Genomic DNA, 25290 nt, shown 5'->3' on the forward strand with positions numbered 1-25290 from the left:
TCAAAGATTAACCACAGATAAAAAGATAAAATTTCTAAAATTCCATGAAAATTATTTACCAATAACTTTTTAACTGTACATCTTTAACATAAAGTAAGGTATATTTGTTCCTATGAGACAATACAGAAATGAATAGTTGTTGCTTCCATCAGCTAAAACATGGAGGAGAGAAATTCTCTTTTGGCTCAGAGCTTTAGCGGGGTGTGTGTGTGTGTATGTGTGTGCACGTGCACATGTGCGTGCGTGCATGTGGAGATATATAGATAAATTATGTATAAATATAATTTTCTCTCTCTGAAGTTGAAGTACATCCAGCTTGCTAGGGAGTAGAAATGGTAATAATAATAATTTTCTATTAAAACTGGTAAAAATAAGACAATCGAAATAAATTTTTAGGCTTAAAATTGTCATGAATTTTTATATTTTTCTTCCCATTCCATCCATATATTTTTAGAATTATCTTAAAAATATACTTATATACATCTAGTAGATTATTGATGGTGACAAATATACCTGAAATCCCAAGGCATATATTGGTAAGAGCAAGTTATCTACTATAAACAATTTTTCCTTTTCTCTTTCTTCCCCATCACTATCATCATCATCATCATCATCATCATCACCATCATCATCATCTACAGCTAACATTTATTCCATATTATTATATTCCAAACTGTTTAAGCTATACATATCTATATATCGATCTACTTCTATATCTATCTACCTCTATATCTATCTATCTATCTACCTACCTACCTACCTATCATCTATCATCTATCTAAATAAATTTAATCTTGAAAACAATTTCATGAGGTAAGTACTACTACTAGCACATTTTACAGAATAAGAAACCTAGGCACAAGGATGCTAATCAACTTGCCCAAGGTCATGTAAATAGTGACAAAGGTAGGATTCAAATACAGGCAGTTTGGATCTGGAGTTCACACTTTTAATATTATTTTCTTTAGTCTATATTTAATCATAATCAGTAAAAATAAATTTGAGAGTGATTAACAAAACTGCCTATTTATCTCTTTATTGCTGTAGTCAAGACTTCAGAAATTGTGATGTGAATATGGCTGCTACTGTGTTTACAATAATGCATACCAATAGCAAGAAGTTATATTTCCAACTGCTCCTTCTTCCTTGATATATTGATCATCCCTTCCTTTATTTATCTCAAAGATAAATTATATAAATACATGTAGAAATTTTTTTACTTTCTTTTAAATTGTAATGTTGTGCATTTTAATGGAATATAAATGAGAACTCCACCCTCACAAACATGAATAAGAAAAAGCCATAGAAGGGAGAAAATAAGATATAAAGGCTTTTAAAATATGATTTTATCTGGTTCCTTTTGCATTTCAATCTACCACACTCTCTTTTAATTAGGCTATCCAACCATTTCTTGGTTTTGTAGGTGGGATTGAAGATTTTTAACTCATGCCTTGATAAAGATTACCCTTAATATCTCTTGCACATCTAGAGCCGTATTGGATATTGCTGCTCTTACTTGGTAGTTTAATAATCTAGATTTTAAAATCTATTTTTCTCTTCATAAATACACCTATTAAGGAACATTCACAGAGTGATGTAAAAAAGTGCACAGAAGGCTTGGAGGCTGGCTGGCTTGGACCAACAGTCAGATAGTCTAGAAGGGTGTGGCCTAGTTGGGGGGCCAGGAAACAATCTACAGTGTGCAATACTTTGCCAAAAGGTATTCTCCAATGCTGGAGGAGGGATGGGGAATCTAAGAGGTGGCAGCAGCATCCAGGACACAGCAGACTTTCTCAGAGCCTTGTGGGCTAAGTCTGGCAGCAAGAATGCTTCCAGGTAACGTAACTTCTTTTTTTCTCCCTATGCTTCCATATCAGCAATTTCACAAAATTCCTCGTAAGATTTTGCTATACAAAATGAACTGTCTGATTGCAGGGTTATGTAGAAATGAACATAACAATAGAAAAATTTGACAAAGCAGAATAGAAGTTTAGATAAATGGTGTTTCATTGAAGAAATAAATCCGGGTGCAGCCAAGGCATTCCCTCTGGCATCTTTATCAATTAATGGTAAGATTTCTTGACCTGGTTTGGGATGGGAACTATGAGTAGGTGATTTTAATTCTGAGTTTTAAAAATGAAACCTTTCTGCTAGGTATCTGCCTAGACCAAGTCTAGCAGGAATTTTTTGAAAATCTGAATCCTACCTCTGTTCATGAAATAGTAGACTGCTTATTCTAAGAAAAAGATGTTTCATTACTTCTATTGGACATCTCAACCTATTCCTGGAGGACCTTGCAGGTAGAGACTGGGTTACTGAAATCACTGCTATTAGAATTCCCCTGCTCTAATCATCAGATGACTCTACATAATAACACTGGCACAGTGGTGTCTGTTTTATGTGAAGACCAGGTTCTCTTGGTTGCTTGAGAACTGATGCTACTGCAGCTCTTCCTGCAGTGGGCACAAGGCCTAGCCCGACCGTAACGCTGCTGCACTGTGCTCTATGCTACCAGCAACTCAACTTTTCTGCATAGGCAAAAAAAAAAAAAAAAGAAGAAAAAAGAATTTCTTTAACATTTTATTTCAACTACTGCTGTCAAATCAAAACATATCTTTATTTCTTCATTTCTGTATTTTCATGTATCTTAGTAATCTGTACAAGGCCACCTGATCTATATTTTAAAATTTGCTTTTTATAAACTTAGTTTTCAGTTTTAAGATCTGTTTATGTCACCGCTATTAAGGAGCATTTCTTTTTAAACACCCATACCTAGATGTGTCTCTGTTAATCACTTCTCGATGGTCAGGCTCATTTAATGTCAACCTTGATTTAATTTTAGTAATTTAGTTTGTAATTTCTTATCACACATTACATTCCAGTGTCCTTTTATTTTTAATCTCCATATCCCCTGAAGATTCATAAATTCTTTCCCCCTAAATTTGATTTTTCCTTTTAGATCTCTGCTACTCGAATCTCTTTGAGAATAAAGGAAACATTCAATATTTCAGTAACACTAAATCTTTTTCATTAGCTTAATTATTTCTTTACTATTGTTTTTCAAATTCATTATATTCATTTCTGGTACCATGGTTACATCTGCTGTTGTTATAAAAATAATAATTACAAACATTATCTGCACCATTTATTGAGCATTTTACTAAATGCTAAGCCATTTATATACATCATCGCATTTCACCCTAATCATTGCCCTATGAAATAGATCTCAAAGCTCCATTTAATAAATAAACTAAAAATGAGAGGTTAATCTATCCAAAGTCACCTAGGTAGAGTTTGCTTGACTCCAAGCTGTGTTCTCATCTACCACACTATACTCATGTACATCTGCCACATTTTGATGATATTAGAGCCTTAAAGTACTCTCAACTTACAAACATCAAACCTATAAACAGCCCATATCTGGCCACTCCTAATGAGCCTCACCCTGTCTCACCGCTTCTGGTGTCCCTATTGCCTATGTCTTCAAAAATCAATTTAAAAACACAGCTGGCACTGAGTATGTATTTCAGCATTGAGAACAGAGTAAGTTCTAATAAAGGGAATGGCTTAGTTAACAATGGCTATCTGCTTGCCAAAAATACTTTATCTTTACCTGTCTGAATTTTTTCATATTGATACGGCCTACAATTCAACCATGTAGGTTTTATTTCTATTTAGGGGCATATATATATATATTTTTAAATAATCTATTTCTATGTTGTTATTCATATAATGCAAATTACTTATTACTTTGATTGCTTTCCTTGTAATATGTCTCTTTGAAACTGCTGAATAGGTCCTTAAAGGACAAAAAGTCTAGGGGAAAAGGTGATATGTGCATAGGAGCAGGCTTGCACATGAATGGAGAAAAACTCTTCCTTTTGCTACACTGTCCTCTGATCCCACAGCAGTAACTCGATCTATTAGATTATCAGTTAAATGGATTAGTATGGACTTCTGGTCCATATTTGAAAAGTTCTGAACAATTTATGGGCTATATTACTTAATTCTAGAGAGATAAGAATACAGAAAATTATAATATAAGTGCTGTAATAGGAGTAAGATGTTGTCGTGATTATTCTGTGGGAACACTACCGCCATTTAAAAAAGCACGTTGTTTCTACAGAGAAATAAACTTTGAGTTGCAAATAAAAACTGTACAAATGAACTGTAGAGCATTCTCTATTGAAATGTTATGGACTACCCTTTAAAAAATATCTTCTGGGATCATTTAAAAATATTAAATATGGCTAATTTAAAAAATAAGATCATATATTTAAATAAACATGGAATTCTCCAAATTAATTTTCAAAAGTACTATACACATTGTTTGATTTTTTTGATTATTGCTAATTATGTTAATTAGTCATTATATAACTCAGGGTAGTTGGTCTATGGTGAATTATAATTTGTACTATTAAATTTAATAGTCAAGTCACATTTTTCTAGAGCAATCAAGAGCAGAGAATGTTGATTTTATAGAAAAAATAAAAGTTGATTCTTAAATTTCTGCCTTGAGTAGAATAGATGAATCACATTTAAAATGGGATGGACAGAAAGCTATAGGCATGAAAGGGTACAATGGCTACATTGTTAAATTTTGTTTTGAAGGAAAATCCCCAAGAAATCATCTACTGGTTAAATAGAACATGACTTTTCTTGCTCTTATTAAATATAGACTCTTTGCTTTCAAATTGCCTAATATACTTAAGATAGTCTTAGAAAGACAGTAACTAAATAACCATTGCTCTACAGATGCTTTCAAAGTGAGTTACTAAAATCTTTTTAAAAAGTTAGTAAGAATTGTTTACAACCATCGGTATAGAAGGTTTAAGAAATTCAGGGAGGCAATGCCATTTAAAAGGTAGACTGTGTAGTTCAAAAAACAAAACTACTAACAATCAGATTCTATCAAAGCTTCTTAATAGCGTCACTGGAACTTCAGAAATATAGCTCAGAACTAAAGCATATGCTCCGTATGTTTGAGGCATTGGATATAATCTCAGTTATCTCAATTTTGAAAAAAAAATTAGCTACAAATAATACTTTCCATGACTTAGTGGCTATGTAAATTTGAGTAGATTACTTAACTTTTTTATATCTTAGTTCCCTTATCTGTTAAATTCTTTTTTTAAGAATTAGTTCTAAAATATTAAATCATATAGCTCAATAGCAAACTTTCAATTGGCACTTGTTATCAAAATAAGGAAGAAAGGAATAGAATAAAAATATAAGTAAATATCCTTAATTAAAAAGAGAGGGATGCTGTTGAAATTTTTAATAAAGGAACTATTAGTATGAAAATTAATAATAACCAAATCTGTAAAAGCCTTTGACTGATAAAGAATCCCCTATAATTTTCTTTTCGATTTATGAGAGAGGAAGATCAAGCTAAGGATGACAGGAAGATAGATGACCCGGCAAAGATAGTTCCACATCAGGAAATAATCTGTAGTGAAACAAAACAGAGTTGTGTTTTTGAACCCTTTAAAAAAGTTGTACCTTAATGACTTGATTACATTTTTGGGTAAGCCAAATGTATAACTCCAGCAATAGAAAACAGAATGATAAGTATTCGATATTCAAGTAATAGAATTTGTTAGAAACTATGAGACACATTGTAAGGTGTCAGATCATCTGTTCTCAAGACAAAGTCTCCAGTTTTTAATGACATCATACATCACTGGTTTCTAGCTAAAAGCCTAACTTGGAAGTCAACTCATTCAGTTACCTAGAAGTGAATTTTATAAGCAGCTTACCCTTAGAGCAGTAGTTCTCAGATCACCAGGTAGGCTTGTTAAAACACAGGGACCCCACCCCCTCAGTTTTGCTTAAGGAGGTCTAGAGCAGGCAAGGGAAATGCATTCTGAAAGTCCTCAGGTGATGCTGACGCTGCTGGTCTGGGACCACACTTTGAACCCCACTGCCTGAGAGAATACCTAGGAAATTATATTGCTTAGCATAATTAATCCATTGCCAAGACTTAAATTTTTTCCTAGCATAAAATAATTGGTGTCAAACTTATAAAAGTTTAAAGCCTCAAGTATTTATTTATATGTGAATTGGAATGGAATCAAAACATGTTTTCTAAAAAAATATTTTGAGCCATGCCTACAGTATTCTTTAGTCAATCTTCCTTTAAGAAATTTGTCATGTATCCATATGATTCATTGGTATTGCTTCTAAGGAACTTGTTTTTATTGTATGAACTATGTGAATCATACAACTGACGCAGTTCCCTTTTTCTTTGCTGCTTGTTAGGAAGCTCATTGTCCAAGTATGTACTCCACATGTAGCAGGTATATAGGATCTCACACTATGCATTTTGTTCAAAAACTTTACTTTGTTTTGCCTTGACTTCATTCTCCCTTGGTATTCATTTCTTCATTGACAATAGTATTGAGAGATTATACGTATTTTTAAAAACCATCTACATTCCTTTCTGAAGTATAGTGGGATATAAATAAACAAAACAAATCTATGTTACCTGAACACATGTTTACAGAAGTTTTAATATCCTGTTTTATTAGGATTTCATGCTTTGGTCTTTGAATTATATAAAATGAATAAATGAGAGATTAGAACATAATACATGCCACAAAAGGTCAGGTCTATCTATTCAACCCAAGGCAGAAATACCAACAAAAGTACCTGGGAAGATACAGGTATCATTTCTGATATCAAGCTCAAAAGGTTAGGGATGTATCTGAAATATTATATAATTATAAAACTATTTTCTATAAAAGTCACTCAACTGATTTGAAGTTATCTATATTTTCATTTTAGAGAAAAATTTCTAGAACTTTAGAACATAGTGAGTAAAGGCAGGGCTATTTTTGTTTGTCTTAAATTTATCCTTCTCTTGGCTATAGCCTGGGCCATTTACAGTACACCAGAATTGTGATGAAAAATCCTGTATTCACCATATCAGTATTCATGTAATTTGGGGTAGAGACTGGTGGTTTGGAGGATGATGCTGATCTAAGAATCTCTGCCTCCTCTAGGTTATATAGTGGCGGAACTAGCAACCTGTGCTACCATAACATATGCATATCCAATATAGCCAGTTATGCTTTCCTTAAGTCTTGACTTTACCGAAGAAAGAACCATGAAGAGAAACTGAAAGTTTAGTATTTAGTAGGTAAGAATAAGATAGACTTAAAAATCCAAATTGCTTTTTTCTAATGCACAGATACACAGACCATAAATATTCCATGATTGCAATGATTAAATTACTAAGTAATAGAGCATATAATAACTAATTATTAAGAATAAGTTTTGCAATTTTCATTCTTTTATTAAATCTTAGGTACATTAGAGCAAATTCTTTTTATGACTTTGGTGATGAATAATATCATGAACCTAAAAATGTGTTGAAAATATAAAAGCAATAAAGAGCAAGAACAATGAAATAATACTGTTTTTGTTCCTACCTTGGTAAATATCATACCTCACTAAAAAACCATTTGAACTCCTTATAACACCTCATGAGTATGTATCTTGTTTCAATAACTCATTAATAAACCAAACTCAATTAAAATACTATAGAATCAAAAACATTCTACATGTGTGAAAACCATAAGAAGGTAACAGAAGTTCTTCCTAAACATTTTTGAGGGTTTTAGGGCCTTTATAGGTTTTATTAAAAAAAAACTAAAAGATTTGTTTTTCAGATCATTTATTTCCTATATTATATAATCATTTTTTTTAAATAAGGCAAATTCTATACCTAAAAGTTGGTGTACAAATACATTATAAATTTTAGCATTTAATAATATCATGGGGCCACTGCATTATATGTTCATGTCTGACTAATCTGCATTCACCTGTTTAAGAGAATCTAATGGTTTCATATAATTGATTATTTTACAACTTTTAAAAAGGAAAATATCTTGCCTTCGCATGGTAATCTTGTTCCAGTCTGGAATCTGATCCGGCTACCTGTTTGTATTTGTTAATTTTCATTTGGCGATTTCTCTCCTCTATATCCATAGCACCTATCGAGTAGAAAAAAACCCATAAAATTAATGTTCAGTTCTTATTTCTGGCTCTTACAGGATGTATAAAATAAGAAATGTTAGGCTGATATATTACCTATATCAAGGTAGTACGTACAAATTAAGTGTATTATTTTTAGATTTATTTGAAGTATGCATTTTGGCAAATAAAAGCATGATTATTAAGTATGTAAAATAATTTTAATCTGGATAAATGTAAATGAACAAAAGACAACAAATCTTCACTAGACAGAAAATGCTTTCTGGAACATGTAGGTCAAGGAGAATATATTTGACAGCACATAAATTTGACAGCAGTATTATGATAGGAACTTTGGCTTTTAAGTCATCAAGACTTTATTTATTTAGTGGAGAAAAGTTGTAAGTTTAATTGGTTTCATACACAATTTTACAATTACATTTAGAAACTATTATCATAAACTTAGCCCACGTATTAAAACAAGTTGCCCCAGCATACATGTCGATGCAGTTATCAAGATCTTTTGAACTTGAACTTTCTAGAACTAAGATCAAGAAAGAGGCACTTAGAATAATACTCCTCAGAAGATATCATGCCAGTAAAGGCACAAAGTATTACTAAAATCATTTTTTTAAAAGAAAAGAATGTAAGGAGGTGAGAAAGTTGAGATGTAAACCTATTATAAAAATGAGGTTAGTACTCTCTATTACAGGTGTTACCTCAAAACATATCAAGAGGGTCTTTAAAAACTTTAGTTAGAACAAGTACTAAATTCTGTTAGCAAATTTTAGGAAACATAAAAAATGCTCTATAAGTATATTTATGATTTTTATTAAAGAGATTTTATATAAAAATTCTGCTTCTCATAAATATGCTTAATGTAAGAACAAAATCTCAACTGTATACTAGAAGTCTACTAACTGGGAAAAATCATCATGGCTTAGCAGGCTCGAGTGAGTATCTGTAATAAAATGCTGTCAGGTAAGTTCACCAGCTCTGAGTGTAGGCAGGAATGTAAACACGCACATACAAACCCCTTGCTTAAGATCATAACTTTCAAACTGTAGTAAAGATACCTAGATAAAACTATGCCTATTCAAAAATAGGTATTTTAATACTTATCTTGAAAAAAAATCTCATTGTATACCCAATAATTCTTGATAGTAACAAATTTTAAGTAGAAATCAATTAAATAAGGTAAAAAGGGAAGAAAATGTTTCAAAGAAGAGTATGAAAATCTCGAATAAAAGAATATATAAAGAGCTTACATTATATGACCTCTAAGTATCACAGCAAATTTATATCAACTATTCAATAAAGTGAGAAAATTAGTTCCTTTTAAAAATCACATTTTAATGATTTGATTAATTGATTATATGTCAAATTATAAAATGGGGTATATACATATCATGTTAATATAAATTGGATGATACATAAAATTAAGTGAGTGCCTCTATGATATGAATGTGAAATATAGTCAAGTATCAAGTCTATTAGTCAATTAAAATAGTTTTGGAGTTGTTTGTACTTCAAGAGATACTCTAGAAAAAATATGCTTGTTTTCTCCAAGGGCAAGGGAAGAAAAAGCCATCTTAACATCAAACAATTATGTGTACTGAAAAAATATTAGCTAAATTGAGAGTGTGGGATATTTCTTTAAAAAAGTTTCATTTTGATATTATAGTAAAAAAATATTTTAGATATGAATAACACCAACAGACAAAAAGTTTAAACACATTATATATATACACATATAAATATATATATACACATACGTACAGATATATATATACACATACGTATTACGCATTTTCTAGTATTTAGACTATTTTCTGGACAATGACCTCTTATGAAGCTACATTAAATTCTTTCTGATTACTAGGTAGTAATGGGATATATACTGGCAGGAGTTTGCAAACTTTTTCTGGAAAGGGCCCAATAGTAAATATCCTAAGCTTTGCAGAGTATATGGTCTCTGATGAAACTACCATTGTAACATAAAGGCAGCTACAGACATGCATTCACAAATGAGTGTGGCTGTACTCTAATAAAACCTTATTTATAAAACAAGCAGCAGGCCAGATTTGGTCTGTGGGCCATAGTTTGCCCACGCCAGTGTTAAAGTGTATTGATTTAACATTGCTCTTTGCAAAAGAGCCTTTATATTTAGTAATGGTTTAAATATTTCATAGAATCAGGTTTATGGATTCTCTTTCAGAACATCATTTACAATGAAAACTACAAGACTCTATTAAAAGAAATCTAAGAAGATACAAAGAAATAACTGGGGCTGTGGGGGCGAGGGCAGCTAAGAAGGATATTAATCTGTATTTGCTATAAGCCAACAAAGATGCAACAGAGAGAGTGACAGAACAAGTATGGTATCTACTAAATTCCAATCTCAAATACATCTCTTAACTCCAGACTCAATTGTTATCTATAGATGGTCACTAAATGGAAAATTTCTTTTTTAGAGCTTTAACCAATGACATCTCAAGGGACCACCTTAGTGACTATATAGACAACAAATCTGGGTAAATATACTTAGAACTTTAAATTCTCCCATGAGGTTAATCTTTTGGACAAACAGTAACCAGACATGCCTCTCTCCAAAATTATGTGGCTCACATAAAGTCTTCCATTACTTTTCTACATTGTTATATACATATATAAAACACTTCACAAACAATGATATCCTTAGAAAAGAAAATATCTTATTGATAAAGAGATCCATCATAAAGGATTCTCCACCAACAACTTGATTTTTCTCTGCTGGTTCTTTTCACTAATAAAAATAACCCAAGAATAATATTTTCAATAACATTATTTTGATTTCAGTCAAACCCAGTCTTTTTTTTCTTTCCCTAAGGAACAAAAAACAATTTAGAGGAATCATTGCAAGTAGAAAAGCTGTTCATTATCTGGTTGAGGAATGGATTATGTAATTTCTAAACTTTCAATTCTGATGTCCAATGCTCTACACTTCTATAAAAGGAAAATAAGTGAATATGTCAAAGAGGCAGGTTTTTCTTCAATCTCCTCTCTTTCAGATTTACATTTCAAATTTGCATATAAAAGGTCCTGAAAATTCTGCAGTAAAGAATAATCATTTGATTACAGAAATCTCACTCCTCACCTATTAGCTGTTAATATCTTGCTATAATAATCTCAAAAATACATTGTAGGAAATAATAGCTTATGGGTTTGAGGGGTAAATTTATCTAAGAATTTCTAAAATTCATATTCTTATATGTGACAACACCTATGCTTATTATAAAAGACATCTTAATGATGTGCTTTTGTAATTTAAGCATGCTAAAAATTAGCGGTTATATATTCAAAATTAAATAAAATATCACAGCATTTTCAAATTATAATAAAAACTGATTAAGAGTTTAATGGGACAAACTTCCTGGGTAAATACATTCACAACAAAAGTTTGCATAAGTTTGTGTCTATTTCTTGAAGAGATAACCGGTTTAAGTGTATTAAACTGCGATATTCAAATTGCCTCATTAGTTTTCCTAATAATGCATTTAAATTATACAAGGCTTTGCTTTTTCCACTCTAAAATATTTAAGGCTGAGAACAAAGAGAAATGTCAAATATAGATATGCTGGAATTCATAAATATCTCAAAATATTTGTTTTCCTCGAATTGGAAACTCCTGTTCCATTCTCTTGTCACTTAATTTAAAATATCCAATATTTTGTTGCTCCTGATTTAACGTGTTTCCTAAAATTATGACACATGTTCTGTAAGCTATTTTTTATATAAACAATTTAAAAGTTTTACTTGTTCTTATCAATACACTTAAATCAATCAATGTTTATTTTGAACTTAAAAAAGACTACTTAATGTATCCAGAAAGTTAATGTCATTTTTATAATGTTGTTAAGACAATCAGGTTTAATAAAAAAGTTAAGTTACAAGTGGATTTTGTATCCAGAGATGTCATTGAAAATGGCCAGGTTAACGGGTAGCAAGCCAGTAATTGTTTAGGTTTCACTATTTACATGTGTACTGCACAGATAGATCATCAGGACACCTTCAGTGATTTCTGTAGTACACTTCGAAGAGTATTAGTTTTGTTTCCTTTTACACACACACAATAATAATAATAATACACACACACACACATCTCTTGGGGTCTCAAAGCAGTTTCATATCCCTAACTTCTTTAAAGTAGGGACACAGATTTGACAGTCACGCAATTCAATATGAAGCAGAACAGTAGTGACGGGAATATGGCACGAGTGCCCATTTAGTGATCTACCTTGTGATCTTAAACGAAATGCTCAAATCTGGGGATCTTAGAAAAAACTCTTAAGTCCAATATCAAAGCTCAGAGAAAGAACCCCAAAATTCAGAAAAAATAAGAGAACCTATAATTAAAGACATGGAAGTCTAAGATTATTAACCTTATTTAACTGCGTCGGTTAGTACTCAAATTCTTGTGGCTAATTTAATAATTTTTAAACATTTTTCCCTCTCCCCATCCCAGTCCTTTCTTCTATCTTTCTATATATTTTTAGCTTCAGGTTAAAAAAAGTCTTTCTTTAAAGGAGATAAAAAGATTTAACAAAGTGGCTGTTTCATGAGAGTTTCTGATGAAAATCATTCCTGTAATTCCTTTTTCTTTGATTATTTTATGTCTTCACAAAACTAAGATGTGCTTTTGAACAATCTAAAGTTAGAAAACAAATTTCTACTGCTCATTTTTTAAAGCAAAATAATATATCAAGAAATTGTGAAATAATCCTTAAACATTTGCCTTTTATAATTGGATTTATTCTGAATTTTATCCTTGTAAAAAGTACATGTTAAATTTGTTTTCCAGTTAAAGAGTTAAAGGCATATATGCAATATCAAGTTCTAATTAATAATGAAGGATTTCCAACAAAAAGTGTTTTCTGTTGAACCCATCAAATAATAGATAACAATATAAAGTATAGCTTTAACAAATCAAATTCATTTTCAGAAAATATATGTAAATATAATAAATGTAATCGAAACATAAAACAAAATATTATCTGAAGCATTTTTAGTTGAAGCTAAAGAAGTATATTACTTATATAGTAGAAACACATTTTTTAAGTTAACTATTTTTTGCCAAACCAGAGAGGAAAAAAATTACATTTGATACCATACTACTGAATCTTAGTTTACAAACTTTTCTTCTAAGAAAATACAAACAATGTGGAAGAGACACAAAGCAAAACAAAAAAGGATTCCAGACAATAATGATGAGAGAGACAGAAATAACATATTCCAAATAAAAAAGTTAAAAGGGCCAAATTCATGTAATCACCATTTAGGTATGTACCAAACTAAATGCAATAAAGAAAAAGGTGTAATCAATGTGTGAAGCTCTTTGCTCATTTTGAGATGACTAAACAGGAGAAAGTATGCCTATTTGTGTTTATTTTCTAGACTCAGTAGGAGAGACTATAATTACTTATTGATGTCTTTCAATACTAACAGGAATACAAATAGAAATTGCTACAATGACTCATGAGATAAATATGAACTTGTAATATTTTGTCATAATTTTATTTTCAAAGGCAGTGCAATTCAAAAAGAAAATATTGTTCTTGATTATATTGAATATTTTAATTATTCTTTCAATATCTAATAACTGTGAAAAACACTTTTCAGATTATATATGAAAACAGTCATATACTAGCTGTTGACAAGAAATTAGTGGTCGTTTATATGAACATTTTTCAAAGTGCCTGATATACAATGATAAAAAGTAAATTGCTTAAAAATACAAGATATTTAGTACTGTGTGTCAAAAGGCTTTACAATGGTCCTAATTTTGAACCTGAAATTTGACTCCCCAGGATCTTTCCAATGTGCAAAGATACATACATACAAGTATATTCACTGCATGGAAAAGAAACTCTGTCTAACAACAGAGGATTATTTAACTGCATTTATGATATATCTACAGAACACTATGCATCTCTGAAAAATAATGAGTATGGTGTGCATGCGCCTTCACATATATAAATTATATAAAGATACTGATATTAGTAATTGTAAAACATTAAATGGTAGATATAGTACAACAGTTTATAAATCATAATTTAAAAAAATTATATTCATAAAAATATATGCATGTAACCTACACAAAAGACAAAGAAATGGAATGAAAAAGATTTAAGATTTATACATCAGAAGGTTAGCATTTATCATTGGTTACTGGAAGTAAGTATAGTGCTATTGTTTTTTTACTTGGGTTAAGATAGAGTTTATAAAATGTCCACAATGACTATACATTATTCAGAAGAAAAATGTTATTTAAGAAAAACACAAAATATGATATTTATATGAAATAGGGCAAATTATCCAGTTTAAAAACCTTAAATTTTTGTTATGATTTGATAGAAATGCTTTGGAAATAAATGCTAAATAATTTTTAAAATAAAATCATTTATTAGTTTATTTTAGGGACATATATTTACTTGTAAATAAAAGCATTTTGGTGTATTAATTGAAAATGGTATTTAATAAAAAATACTTCCAAATGGAAAAAAAGTACAGCTCTTTCCCATTTTTATGAATATTAATATAAAAGTCATTTGATATTTTCCATATTAGTTTTTTCAGATGTGGAAGTTAAGAAACTATGCAACAACATTTTTTAAAGTTACTTTAAAATGATTTCTTAACAATAACTTGCCTATAATGAATTTTTTATATTTTATATTAAATTATATATTAGAAGTTCATAAAAAGTTCACTTTGTTAGCTAAATTTTTTTGCTAAAAATAGATGTACTGTAGAGAATAGTAGATATTGAAACAAGTTAAATTGAGAAAAAGTATATAAATAAGTATTGTGAAAAATATTATAAATCATGTACCAAATTATTTGTATATTAGTACTGGAGCAAACAGAAGCATTTTCTTTTAAAGTGTAAACGAACTTAACTGTGCAAATCAGATACACAAGTTCTGAGGAATACCTATTTTCAAATTAATTTTGAGGATTTTTCTACTGTTGTCAGTAGTAACTGACACATTTAGAATGAAAGAAAATATAATTTGGTTTTGTTTGTTTATAAAATAATCTTTCTTTGGTCCCAGGAATGTAGGAAAACTAAACTTCATATGTGAAGCCTAAGTGAAACATGAAATTTAATGAAACATAAAAGCTCTAGAAACGTACAAAAGTGTTATACTACCTTGAGGCTCACAATTATGAGCTAGATTCTTTTGAATTACATTCTAAACCTTAAAGGTCATCTGTTACTCTTTGTACCTGTTTCCTGTTTCTCTATAAATTCTCTGTCGTATTCTCTAAATAATACTTTTAAGGAGATGCTGTAGACGAATTTCATAGACTACTTTCACTATAGCCAAAAGAAACATATTCAAACTGCTTTAGAACATAAGTTATTAGGAGTGTTCTAGTGATCTAAGGAAATAGAGTATGACGGGTTTTCATATCTAAATTCAGTGTACACACTTACTGAAATTTTGTCATTCAGAGGACTTAGATTTTATCACAATTTTAGGTTTCAACATTTAAAATCAGGATATACTTCGTCTTTTGGGGGAGATCTACATTTTGTGCATGGGGAATGCAGTGAAGGAACCAATCACAGAGCTGATGGGGCTTTGGAACTGCCCAAATTTAGGGTGATGGGTGTATTTATGATAGATAGGATTGAAGAAAATCTTAAAAACAGCACTAGTTTAAAAGATGAGACAAGACTTGGGTTTGAGTCTTGATTCACAAGCCCTGCAACTGTAAGCACTTCATTTTACCTTTCTGGACAGAAAAATTCGTCATCTGTAAAGTGAATAGTTTTGGACCAGATACTCTTTATGATACATTGTGCTATAAAATCTCTGGTAGGTTAATTTTGAAGGCAAATGATGGTTAAGTGATTGTTCTTTTATACTGTCATACCTAATTCATTAATATAGATAATGTAAAGTGTTCTAGAAATTCTTACTGTTTGCCCTGGTACTGCATTCATTAAAATTTCCTTTACAAAATGTGTGTGTGTGTGTGTGTGTGTGTGTGTGTCTGTACACAGAGGCAGGGAGTGGAGTAAGATGAAGGAAGAAGGGAGGGATGGAGAATGACAGGAGGGAGAGAGGGATGGACAGAGTGACAGGGGGAGAAAACATGTACACCTGGTAGAGACAGAGGGATAGACACAGGCTGTATTGAAAAGTTCACTAAACCGGGAAATTTGCCCAGGGAAAAAGGATCTTTTAGACTAGCTGAAGAGTAATTGTTTTCCCTATATATATCCCCCCTACCCCCGCATCCCCAAACACAGTGTACAGTGATAGGCTCTGGAGAAAAGGTTAGAAACTTTCTAATAACTCAGTTGTTTTTAACTTGTTAGAATTCCTGTGTCTTTGGAAAAAAAGATGTATTTTAGAGGATAAACTAAATTTTTAAATGAAAGTCCCTCGCAGAAGGAATACAATGGTTATTATTAAAATTGCTTCTAAGAAAAAGTACAAAAATCATTTATAAAAGATACAAATATGAGATTCATTGGGTTGATGAACTGTTCCCCATATGTGTTAAGCATTTTGGAATGTTTTATCTTTTTCCTGATGGCTAAAATCTACATTAAGACTAAGATAATCCAGAGAGTAGCACATATTATTACCCTGTGTATATGTCTTGTTCCCATCTTGTTATGTTTCGATATAACATAATTATCAAAGACCACTATATCTCACATCTGGAGCCTAATTAACGTAGCCGTAGGATATATTTCAACTACATCAACTATTACACACATCACAAGATTGCATGGAAGGTTTGAAAGGATCATAATAAAGAAATTTAAATAAATCTTTACATTCATGTTCATTTAGAAATAGAAATTTAAATATACTTAGAAATGTTGACAATGTTGAAAACCAAAAAAATTTTTTAAAAATCCATCATATAAAAACTGAGATACAACCTACACTGGAAAAGAGACTCATAAAATTTTTCTTATGTATATTAGAAAGTTACATAGAGAATACTCCTTGTGCTACCTAAGTTTGCCTTATGTAGCAATAGTGTGACTAAAAGGAAAGTACATTTTAATTTTTATTAATTAATTTTATCCATGTTGGCTAAATATATATTTTACACAATGATACTAAAATTTCCCATTAAATTAAGATCACCATTAAGTTGGAGGTAATTATTTACAATGAGAAAAGAAAATACTTAGATGCTTGAATATCAAACTGTACTTCTCTAAAGATGCTAAGGATGATGATTATTGGCCAAGGGTGCAAGGTCTACAGAGTAACTAATGTCATGTAGTATAACACTTCCTCAGAATTCAAAGAATGAATCGTGAAACATATATATATAATGCTGAGAAGGAAGAGGGATAAAAATTAGATAGGATGATTCTCAGAAAGGAGGATGAAGATTAGATAAAGAGACATTAGGAAGACTAGCCTAAGCTGGAGACTGGACTGAACTTCTTTAAATCTTCCACATACCCACGTGGCAATACTAGTTACACAGAAGATCTTAAATAAAACTGCAAACTAGATTGAGTTGTTCTCCACTGACATTAAATTTCCCTTTCTGAACTCTTCATTTCCTGCTTTCCTCTTCCCAGACCTCCAGTATTGCCCTTTTGTTATTTTTTCCTAACCAGCTCCTATCTTTCCTGTAAAGTTAAGACTCACATTTCTGTCTCCTAGCCATACCCAGATAGATAATCCACCAACACCTAAACTCAGCTTGTCCAAAACAAGTTAGGATGACTTCTCATATATGTTCTTCATCCTTTAGTTATTAACAACAAATATTCAGAATATCCAGAATCTATTTCCTTGTTAACTGTCTTAGCTATTCTTGGAACTGTCAACCCTAAATCTTTTTCTTGATATTTCTTGGTTAACTGACCACTGCTTTAGACTCAAAACTTTAGTCCTTTATTTTCTAGCTCATCCACTGTAGCCTTCCCTCTGTGTTCTGAAGCTGTAGGCCAACTCCACCTATTACCATGCCCCTCTGGAACTTTATTTTAGGAAGGGGCTTGGCTCTTAATTGCTTGGGAGGTGTTAGATTAAGTAAAATTTTTTATTAGTATATATTTAGTACTATTTGGGTAATATGTAAAAACAATTCATTTTAATTTTGTATATTTTCAATAATTCTTGAAGTTAGACTCACTGAGGTATAATTTACATGAATTAAAATTCACACTATTTAGATGTAAAGTTCTACAACATCTGACAAACGTATGTAGTCATGTAACCTCGCCACGATCAAGATACTGAGTATTTCGTCACCCTGTAAATTTCCCGGGTGCTGCTTTGTTGTCAGTCTTCTCCCTGACGGCCCAGGTAACCACAGATCAGATTTCTGTCTAGCTTTTTATTTTCCTTCAATAATGTTCTTAGAGTCAAATTTTATTTGATTGAGGCATAGAAAATGAAAACAAAGCTTTAAAAAGTACACAGTTAAAATGCTATGTTCTAGAACTTAATACTAAAGTTCCTGCACAATTAAGTTCTTAATAATAATACTTTGTACATGCTAGGAATTGTGCTAAGAGCTTTACATGTGTTATGTCACTTAATCAGTATAATTGTAGGCGATAGGACTTATTATATTCTCATTATTATTTATTAGAAAATTTGTCCAGTGTCATATAACTAGTAGGCGTCTGAGATTGGTCTGTCCTCCAAAATTTATACTTTGAAATATTCGTAAAGTGACCTCTTCTCTCTTCCCTCCTTTCCTCCCTTCCTCCTGCCCCCACCCCGCCCCCACCACACTCAACTCTTTTAATTCTTTTCTTTTTCCAACGTCCTCCCTTTTAACAGTCCTCCCTTTTTCTTTTCTAGGTGCATCTCCTCTTTGGCCAATTTTATTTATTTAGTTTTTTGGTAATGCTTCTATTTATTTCCCTATGAGGCCAACCTAAGACTACAATAGTCATTTTTATTCTTTAATCTTCTTTTTTAGATATTTAATCTTCTTTTTGGAGATTCCTTCTGACTCGCATTCCTTTATTCTGAACTGACGTATGAACCTCCTTCACATTCTGCATAAGCCTATATTCAATAAATGTATTCTCCCCATTAGTTATGTCATATAATGAATTAATCCAATTACTTTTACTTTTTATTGTTTTGCTTTCCAATAAACTTTGCCCTTCCCTCTGTTAGTTCCCTTCCTCACCCTTACCCGCACATCCCATACCCCACACTGTCAAGCCTTCATACAAGCTGATAAAAAGGAACTAGCAGTTGTCAAGTAACTTCCTTCTCCATAGTTAAATTATAACCTAATTTAAATTCCTTAGAAATTATCTCCAATGTAGCATTATTCATGCCAACTTACCCTTTCTCATGTGAAACCCATATATCTTTCATTCCAATCTGTTTATATTACAATGTTTTCTTTATAGATATAAAAGCTTTAAATGAGAAAAGAGGAAGTGATATGAAAACAATTTATTTTTACCATGTTCTAATGAATACTAAGTACTATGTACATGTTACTACTCACTAAAATAACTTGATTAATTTGACTTTTGACATATGTACCCTTTCCTTTCAAATCGAATGATTTAAAAATATACATTTTTATAATAACTGTTATCCAGAGCTACACTTTATTCATTTGTCTCTCTGTAAACCTCAAATGTTTAAAACTCTCTCATCTGTCACCAATACATAAACACCTTTTCAGAGAAAATTTTATAATAAAAATTCTCCTCTTCTGAACTTTTATGTCCTTACTTTATCTGTTTATTATTCGTAATTACATATGACTTCTTTGCATAGATAGTTTCTTCTTATTCTTCTAATTCAGTTTAAATATCACCTCATCGGACAAAACTTTCTAGGTTATTCTATTTAACATAACTCCTTCCCTGCCCCAGTCATACTACGTTATATAAGGATTTTTGATAATATTTATAACTAAATTTATCTTGTATAGTGACTATTCCTTTCCCCAAGAATGTAATTTTTATGATGAGAAAGACCTTGTCTGTCTTTGTCACTGTTATGTCCCCAGTACCTAGTATAAAGCCTGGCATATTAAAAATATTTAGTAGATATTTGTCTAACAAATGAATTTTAGGCCATAAAATACCTTTATGTCACTGGAATAAGAATTTCAGGAATAACCTCCCCTTTATACAAGCCAATCATGTTATATAATAGCTTAATATGCCATAATAATACCTAGAGAATAATTCGAGTCTAGCATAGTCAAATGTAGATTATTTGGGTATTTTACAAAGACATTTTAATAGTGTCTACTTTGGATTTTTATCCTTATCTTAATAAAGACTCATTTTCATTATTAACATATTAGATCTAGAATTTAACTATATTTCTGAGCACAATATATACATTTTGGTGTTAGAAAAATCTTGAAGGAATTTGAATAATTTATGATATATATTAAAACTATCCTTTGGCCACCTGCCAAAAGGATACTAATGAAAAATTTCCCTAAATCTTTAAAACAACTCTTCAGTCCTGTGTGAAAGAAGATATAACTGTTTTTTGGTTTTCTTTTTGGGGGGCATTTATTTTTTTACTCATGAAATAACTTTTTAAAAAAAATTTAGCTGGTCATTTGTTTTTATTCTGTATATTGAAAGTGTGCGCGTACACACACACACACACACACACACACACACACACAATCTACTGTTTTACCAATGAGTAAACTGGAACTTGGAAAGATTAAGGTACCTAAAATCACACTAGCCTTCGAATCTCATACTTTACTGCTATATCAACATGCTTATAGGGCAATAGAGAATAAAACATTACTTGTATTACTGTTCTTCAAAGGAAGCATGATTATTTGTTTTTTTAAAAGTATCTAGAATTAAGTAGTTTATCTTGTTTCTGGTGCTACCAATGAATAACTAAACTGTCAATAAGTATAGTCTAAAGCCCAGTTCTACTTTTAAAATGGTTTTTTCTCTCTATTTTTAAACAATCCTAGAGATGGGTATGTTATCTAAATTCCTTAACAGTTCATTGTTTAGATTATTGATATACTAATTTAAATTTAAAACCCTATTGCAAAACTCATGATTTTGCTAAAAACAAGCATAAAGCATAAGTTAAGAGCTAAAAAAGTATATCTGTCTGATAAAATAACCTTTTTGTATAATTTGTTTTAGTAGTAATAATAAGAGCTACTAGTTTTTTATTTTCTAGTATGGACAAAACTCTATTACAACTTCTTTACAGACATTATTACTTTCAAATTTTTTCAAAACAAAAAATATAGAAATAATTATTTCTGATTTCTATGTCAAAATTAGTCAGTGAAACTGCTGCATATGTATCATAAGTTATTTAGCCTCCCCCTTCTTTAACATTCATGGTAGCATCTTTTTCACTGCTACAAACAATGCTTTAGTGAAACTCTTGTACATACATTTGTATCTGAATCTCTATTTTCACCCTGTCAAAACTATGAATGTTTTTAAGACTCTTGATTAATGCTGAAAATTTGTTTAGAAAAATTATACTACATTATGCTGCCACTTTTTATTTAACACACTCTCAGCAGCTTTACAATGTGTTTTAAATAGATAAAACATAGTACCACATTTTAGAAAAAGTCACTTATTTGGTTATGATTGAAATAAATTTTATTCACTATTAAATTTCTTATTTAGTAAAACATCTGTTCATGTGTTTTGTCCATTATTTTATTAGAGTTTTGTAGAATACATATTTTATTTGTCAAAGTAATCCAGGTATTAAGACTCTGAATACTCTTGTCTGAGTTGCTGTAAATATGTTTACCAATTTGTTGTGTGCCTTATAATTTGTTTATGCCAATTTTGATATTCTAAAGTTTATACTTGCTACATTGTAGTTAAGTCTCTTTAAATTTTTTTCATTGCTTTTATTCTTAGAAAGGCTTTCCTTTTTTGGAGAAAAGCTCTTTCACGCTTTCTTTAAAACTTAATTTACCCCTTAATCTAACTGAAGTTTATTTTGTTCAATAGGAAGTGTTAAGCAAGCAGCCAAAAGTCACATTCCCAGTATGTGGCAGCACCTGGATTAGAATTCAAACCTACCTAATTTCAAAGTTCTTGCTGTTTCTACACAACTCTGTCGCCTCAGAAATGATGAAGCTCAACATTACTGGTGCAGCAGTCCTGATGCATGGGTTCGTATGACAGCTGTCTCCTAAACTGGTCACCACGAACTAGTCAGAAGGTATTTGTAATACATATAACAAAAATAATTAATTCTATAATATAGAAAGATCACAAATCAAAATGTATGGGCTTCAATACAGCTGACCCAAAATAAAGGATTTTTTCATGTATTTTATAAAATAATATCTTCACTTATATAGTGCTAACTAGGCCCCAGACTCTGTTTTTAGGTGCTTTACACATTATATATTAACTAATTAAATCCATACAACAATCCTTTGAGGTAGTAATATTATTACCCCCGTTTTATACAGATGAGGAATCTGAGGCACAGTGGTGGGACCAATCAGTTTCAGAGTCTGTGCTCTAACAGTGCTTCTCAGACCAACATTGCTTACAGGAACAAATATTTTTCCCATTAGTTGATTATGATTTGCAAGAGCTAAAATCAATCTTAATCTTTTCTACTGTGGATTCTGAAAACTGATTCCTTTTATTTAAATCTTAAACACCCTCAGTATCACCACAGAATGTTCGTTTCATCTCATAGCTTGAATGAAAAGTTGACCCTTCACAAGAATATTAGCTTCCTCAGAAACATTTTCAGGAGAAACCACTCAAAACACTATTCCTTAAATACTACAGAAGCCTGAAAGTGGTATCAGCATTCTTCTAGGTCTGCATTGATGCTTCCACATGTTTACTTTTCTAAATTCATGTAAAATCTACTCTTTTATGTCCATACGATTATGCTTCCTTGCTGTTGTCTACTCCCCAAGCAATTTTTTTCATCCATTTTCTATCAACCTTATTAGGCCTTCAGTGATTTTAATGCCTACTTAAAAATTCTGGCATGAAAGAGTTTTGCTTTCCTTGCCTTCCTGAACAATACTCTATCTCGGAAACCCACTCCCAGGGCCAAACCCTGAACCTTTACAATCCTTGGAATTGTCTAACATCTGAAAATTCTAAACATCATTAAATCATTAATCTTTGAAAATAACCTTCTCCATTTGCTTCCATTAACCTTTAATATCTCCAAAAATTTCGGTTCTTCCATTGAAACCCTTCTTTCTCACTTCATGAAAATCTGAATCTAAACATGATTTAACAAGACAACATAATTTAACACAACAAGTTTCTTCCCTAAACTGTCTTGGGCATCTCTTCAACCACTTTCCTTGCCAGCCACACTCAACATCCTCATCCTCTATTTCTTAATACCATAACCGCCCACAAACTTCCAGTTTTATATCCTAAGGGTTACATCTGAAGTGTGCTAATGAGCCAATTATACAATCCTAGAGAACCAATGCCATGGCAAGTATAAGTTCTTCATTTAAACTGTCACCATTGTACTCATCTCCCATGGCAGCCACTCTTAATTTTTATAATTTCCCCAAAGCATCAGGAAGCCTGTTCTACATTCATCTTCATTTTTTTTTTCTGTCTTTTAGATCTCTTTACCTTCTCTTCAAAGTGGCTTCCACCTTCCACAACTTCACTGAAACCAATCAGGCAATGATCATTATTGATTAGTTTTATCGTTTAACAACGTAATGTATCTTTCGCTGGAAATTTTCTCCAGAAAAAATTTTCAGTATACTCTCCTCGAAACATTTTCCCTTTTCAAATTCTGCTTTTTTTTCCTGGATATCTTATTGTCCTTGAATAGTTCTTTTCAACATAGTTTTCTGACTCTTGTTCTTTCATCCAGTCCTTAAATGTAAATAAATGTTGATGATCCAAGAATTCTGATTCTTGGCACTATTGGCAATTCCATTCATTCTTATGGAATTAGTTAAATGCTGATACTCTATGTTTCTAAGAAGTTCAGACTTCTTTCCTGAGTTCCTGGTCCACATATCACCTCTATTACATATTTATACCTGAATTTCCCAAAGAAATCTTAAACTCAACTCATCCCAAAACTGAACTTATTTTTCCCCTAAAAGTTGTTCAACATATATTCCCTATCTTGATAAAGCATATCACCATCTATTTGCACATTTCAGTCACCTGAGATTATCTTATTCTTCTTTATCCTGCATCGTTAAATATCTTCTCATGTACCAATTGTCTCTACTGATACCTTAATTCAGCCCTTATCAACTCTTAACTGATTGGTGCAATATCTTCATAAATGATCTTTCTGCTTATATTGTTCCAGTACATTTTTTACATAGCTTCTAAAGTAATATTTCCAGAAATATATATCAGATCTTGTTCCCCGCTTACAAGCCACAATAACTTATACTATGCTCAGAAACCTTCCCCTGCCTACTTTTACCTAAATTTGTTTAAAGCATTTTGTCTATATCATTTCATCTTCCTGAAATGCTCCCTACACATAAGGCCTCTTTCTAGCTTTTAACATTCAGCTCAAGTGTCACCTCTTCTATGAAGTCATTCTTAAAGTAATATCTACCCTTTTTAGGTGGAAATGATCACAGCACCCTTTGTGATTCCACTGTGTTCTCCCCCCGTACACACATAAATACATATATATATATTTCTTATAGTACCTGTAATATTATTGTGTTTACTTGTTAGACACAACCTAGAAAAAGCCCACAAGGATAAGGGGCTATTTTGTGTGTCCTGTTATTTCCAGCACTTAGAACAGTACCACATAGCATGTGCTTAATAAATGAGTATTGAATGAATGTTCAAGTTTTAGTTTGTTACTTCTTCTATGAAGCCTTTTCTGGCCATCTAGTTAAAAAAATTTTTTATTTAACTTTATAGCTTTGTAAAACATATTGGTAGAGTCATCCATATTGGCATATAAACATATTACACGCATTTTAACTTCTAGTGATATTGATAACTTGCTTAGGGAATGTATTAGGTCTTTAGTATTTTCCACAGCCCAGTACATTGCTGAACTCATGACAGAAATAAAGTACTTTTTGGGTTATGTAAAAAAAAAGTTGAAGACAAGTTTTAAGTCTAAAATAATAAAGAACAAATCGTAATTAACTTAATATAATCTAGACAGAAAGGAGGGGGTTTGGGGGACTTGGGAGAATGGAGTGAAGGGTTAATAAGTACAAATTAGTAGTTGATAGTTGGTCACAGGGATGGGGAGCATGGCAGAGGGAATGTAATTAGCACTGCTATATGATGGCTAGGTGGAGGGCCAAGGGAGGGAGGGAGCAAAT

The 25290-nt window shown here is 31.4% G+C and overlaps 1 protein-coding gene across 22 annotated transcripts in view; it reads right to left on the reverse strand.

The window, feature by feature from the left end:
* Positions 1-25290, reverse strand: part of RIMS2 (regulating synaptic membrane exocytosis 2) — a 548506-nt gene that overhangs the window by 136306 nt on the left and 386910 nt on the right. For all 22 annotated transcript variants that reach the window (XM_039854030.1, XM_039854006.1, XM_039854009.1 and 19 more), the window contains one exon: positions 7897-7997. In XM_039854030.1, the coding sequence (XP_039709964.1) occupies positions 7897-7997 (101 nt within the window). The remainder of the gene's footprint in view (positions 1-7896; positions 7998-25290) is intronic.

The sequence above is a fragment of the Pteropus medius genome, unplaced genomic scaffold, assembly GCF_902729225.1.
Source record: "Pteropus medius unplaced genomic scaffold, Ma_sr-lr_union100, whole genome shotgun sequence".
NCBI classification, from domain to species: Eukaryota; Metazoa; Chordata; class Mammalia; order Chiroptera; family Pteropodidae; genus Pteropus; species Pteropus medius.